The sequence below is a fragment of the Mizuhopecten yessoensis genome, unplaced genomic scaffold (assembly GCF_002113885.1).
Source record: "Mizuhopecten yessoensis strain PY_sf001 unplaced genomic scaffold, ASM211388v2 scaffold10601, whole genome shotgun sequence".
Lineage (NCBI taxonomy): Eukaryota > Metazoa > Mollusca > Bivalvia > Pectinida > Pectinidae > Mizuhopecten > Mizuhopecten yessoensis.
Genome location: NW_018408628.1, coordinates 60080 through 64392, shown reverse-complemented (window position 1 = coordinate 64392; position 4313 = coordinate 60080). Strand labels below are relative to the sequence as shown.

The window sequence follows — 4313 nt, the reverse complement described above, 5'->3', positions numbered from 1 at the left end:
ACTTTGTCAGATAAGGCAAGGGTTGATATGTTATTCAACAACAAAGGCAAAGTTCAAAGATGTTCACAATCTGTGCATAATCTATTTAATGGTTTAAAATAATCAGGTATTGGTTAAAGGGGTAAATGCCAGTTTCAGTTTTTAATGTTCTATGAAACACATTGTATGGACAAAGGGAAGCAATTCCTAATTCCTATGCAAATTAATTATCCAAAGGTCTAAAATGATATATTCTAGAGGAAACTTGGTACCCTTCTTCTGACAAACCTATAAAGATATACTGTACACACAAGAAGAATAACTTCACAGTGGTACACTTTTACATAAAACTTTGATTCATAACAAATTAACAGTAAATCCTCCTGTACAATATGATGGGAACTTCGTCTTTATTTTGTTCTCCATTCCAAAAATAAGATATATATATATCTTTTGCCTTAGCTTTCAATACTTTCAGTACTTTGATTCTTTTTATCTCCAGATAAAAACTGATTACTTCTTACTTCATTTGATTGAGATTCTTCCAATCTTTCAATCATGTACATTACTTCAATTAATCATCTCATTAATACTTTTCTTTTGTCATTTGTATTCTCATGTGCGTGCAACTGTCCGCCATCTATCAAATCAGCTTGTCTTGTACAATGTAGGTTATGTTACATGTTATTCAATATTTGTGTAATGTTTTCGACACCCTTATTGTACATGTACACATTAATTACTCTGTATTATGCTGTAATGCTTATGGGCCGTAAGGCTGAAAGTGAATAAACAATACAATACAATACAATACTGCTTTTATACGCCTCTGTTTGAACCGCCCGATGTTTATTTTTCAAAACAAAACTTTTTAAATTAAGTTCGGTATTATACGTACGGCCTTGCGGCCTTTCAGGAGACGACCAACCAGTAAATACATGCGTGTGCTCGGGCTTTACTGAAATGGGGATGCCCAGGGGGCTAAAAGTGAAGTACCGTGAGAGGTATTGCACCCGCTGAGCTAAGGCCACCCCTGATAGCGATCATGGTCATCGTAACTAACACACCGGTCTTTTGGTTTACATACCCAGGTAAATTAGCAAAAAGGATTTGATATAAGATGACTTTACACGTTAGGATTTACATTGTGATTTTGCTGAAATTATCATAAAATAGTTACAACTAGAAACATAAATTTATGTTTTTTTAGTAGAATAAAATGTGCTTAGAGATATTAAAGAAGTTGCAAAAATATGAAAATTTTAAATAGATACAGTGTAAGGTTTGATTTGTTCTTTTGAAATTCGGAATGAATACTAAACTCATTCAACCTCTTGACACACGAATCAGTTGCTTATCTTATATCTGAAAGAAGTTACATATAGTCACCATACAAAAGGACAGTTTTATATACTTGGACATGTTTGTACCAATTATAAGATATTTAATTAGTTACAATAATGTTTGTTTGGACTTATCCTGATATATCGGAGTAATCATTCTCCCCAAGTGTTGGTTGAGATACATCTAATTTATACTTCCTAAATTCTAAGATTTCGTTGGAGAAATGTAATCTAGTTACGTCGACAAAGGACATATATGCGTACACAGGAACCCGAGAGTCTTAAAGTGTACCCTGAATGAAAATAGAAACTAATATATTATTACTCTATATTATCCAAAAACAAAAATGTCGAAAACCGCATAAAAACCGGTCGTAATCGTAACTCGCGGTGAATGGGACCCTATCGGATGTGACGTCACAAGTTCAACGCCTCTAGCAGTCACCATGACAGGAATGGACGAGTTAGAGAACAGATTCGGCCTTCCACGTAGGCGGCCGGGGTTCGATCCTCGAAGTCGTCGCACGCATGGAATATCAGAGAAAGTGTTTTTCTCCTGCCCACACAACACCAACAACCCAGATGGAGTATAATCTGGGATGGATGTTGCGGTATCTGTGCTGTAGCATTCAAGTGAGGTGGCACTTTAAATGATGCCTTTGGATGCACGGTCCCATTACAAACAGAACACAACGCATCTCCAGCACACGCGCAGGCATACACACATAGGGAGATATTAGCCAGGTGGCATAGGACTAGTAGTTAGCGCCTGATAAGGCAGCTCCTGCGAGTTCCTCAAAATTGTATTAATTGAATATCTATGTACTGTAGGCGCTTTAGAGTAGCTTATAGGTTAGCTAGATAGAACGCTATATCAAATGTTGTATATTATTAACACACCCTGTAAGCATTGAGTGTCCTGATTCTGATGAGAAATTTGTCGAATACACGCAAATACTCTCAATGTTGTCGATCAAAAATGATTTTAGCTGGAAAGTCAGTTTGCAATTATTTTCTTTACTCTACACAGAGACGTATAATACATCATTAACAATGTATTATACGTCTCTGCTCTACACAGACGTATACACTTTATATTCTCTGCTCTACAGTCACATACTGTGGCACCGCTACAGTCCAAAAAAAACCGGAAATGTATCATTGAAAAATGCTTACAAAATAACTTCAACGTTGGTTTATGCTGTTTTTGAATGTCAATAAAATGTATGGCATATTTTCAGTATTACCGTTTGATGGCAAATTTACGATACTGTGTCTTCCTTATGTTAGGTAAGAGACATATAAAGCAAGTAGTACATACGTCTCTGGTTAGGTCGACACTTCAAATAAACAGCAAAATACCGACACACATTTATTTTTATACAATACAGTACTTCGGTGTCTTCTCACCTAGACAACATTTGGTATTTTTGTTACCTACAGGTAAGATTTTCATGTTGCCCAGGTGAGACTAGTGTTGAGTGCAGAACAATAGCCTTAAATACAGGTAATCGCTATAGTCAAACTCATAAAAGTAGATAACTTGAGACTATATTTACCTAACATTCAAACATAAATACTATGAAATACATTACCTATAACAAGTATTGGTAATATAGATATTAAAGTACAGCAAGTATTTAAAAGCAATATTTGGCACTAAAACATATTCTTATATAAAAAGCATATTAATCCAAAGATATATACATCTGTAAAAAGTCAAAAACCTATCGCACATAAAAAATACATATTTCAAGAACTAAAGGCACTAAAACATATTCTTATATAAAAAGCATATTAATCCAAAGAGAGATACATCTGTAAAAAGTCAAAAACATATTGCACATAAAAAATACATATTTCAAGAACTATTATGGCTTAAAAAAATGCATGTACCTCTAAAAGACAATTAATACATATAAATATGACATATATAAAGCACTAAAATTTTGGGTCAATCTTGAAGACCTGAGCTAAACAGTTTTTGAGATGCTGAATCAACATGCACGTGTTGACCATATCATACACTATCTCAGTCTAAATGGAGTAAGTGGGATGCTGAATCAGCATACGTGTTCACATTAATATGTCCGTTCTGGAACCTGTCCTTGAGCTGAGTAAGGCGCTCATCCAAACGTCGATACTTCTTCTTTCTTGGACGTGATTTTCCTCCAGCAGGCAGTTGAATCATCCTAACCTCGTCAGCAGCCTGTAATTTCTGGAGCAACTTTACAATCGCATAAATGTTCGGGTGTGCATGCTTGCACATCCTGTTTACTTTACTGTGCCATCCTTCTACATGATTAGTTGTACGAGGCCCTGTGTTGTCATAGTGGTTCCACAGGTCCAGCTGCTGTCCTTCCACCCACGTTTCTGTGACATAGTCCTTGAAACGGGTAACCTCTGGGCTGTTGTCCTCATTTTCATCAAGAGCATTGAACCAAACGTCTTCCACTTGTCGGGTCGGAACCAAGGGTAGGACAGCAGCTCTTCTTACCTTTACGGAATGGAAAACATACATGCAATACATTTTTGAAATTAGAAGAATTTGAACTATATAATTATTATAGAGGCTGCGATCTGTTTAGATTTGATGTAATTTTCGAGAAAAGCGGGAAGGTGGAACTTTTATGACTAATGTTAGATAATTACACTTACCAACTTTCTCAGTTCATCGTCCTGTTTGTAACGCGCAGCTAACCCACATCCCTGTGTCTTTCTCCAAATGCATTGCGTGTAATGGAAAAAACAGGCTTTCACTGTCGTAAGTGGGAACACAGCATTTATCGCGTTTCGGGCAGCTACTTCANCGTAAAACACATCTCCAATAAACACGGTTATCCCGTCTTGTCCGTATAGAAAATTTGTAGCCAGCATGAAGTAGGTAATAGCCACCTCTACCATTCTCTAAAAAGTCAACCTGTACTTGTGCATTGGCCATGGTAAAATGACTGATATATTTTCAAATTCATGATAAACAGACTTAATAGT

The 4313-nt window shown here is 36.1% G+C and overlaps 1 protein-coding gene across 1 annotated transcript; it reads right to left on the bottom strand.

Moving 5' to 3' along the window:
- Window positions 1–3209: 3209 nt before the first annotated feature.
- Window positions 3210–4113, bottom strand: LOC110461289. The gene has a single exon (XM_021514710.1). It carries the CDS (start codon window positions 3850–3852, stop codon window positions 3355–3357), a length of 498 nt encoding a protein of 165 aa, XP_021370385.1. The 5' UTR covers window positions 3853–4113; the 3' UTR covers window positions 3210–3354.
- Between the last annotated feature and the right edge of the window lie 200 nt (window positions 4114–4313).

Bases quoted from the DNA above. Each gene is read 5' to 3' on its own strand.
- LOC110461289 (XM_021514710.1), bottom strand. From the start codon at position 3,852: ATGTATTGCATGTATGTTTTCCATTCCGTAAAGGTAAGAAGAGCTGCT.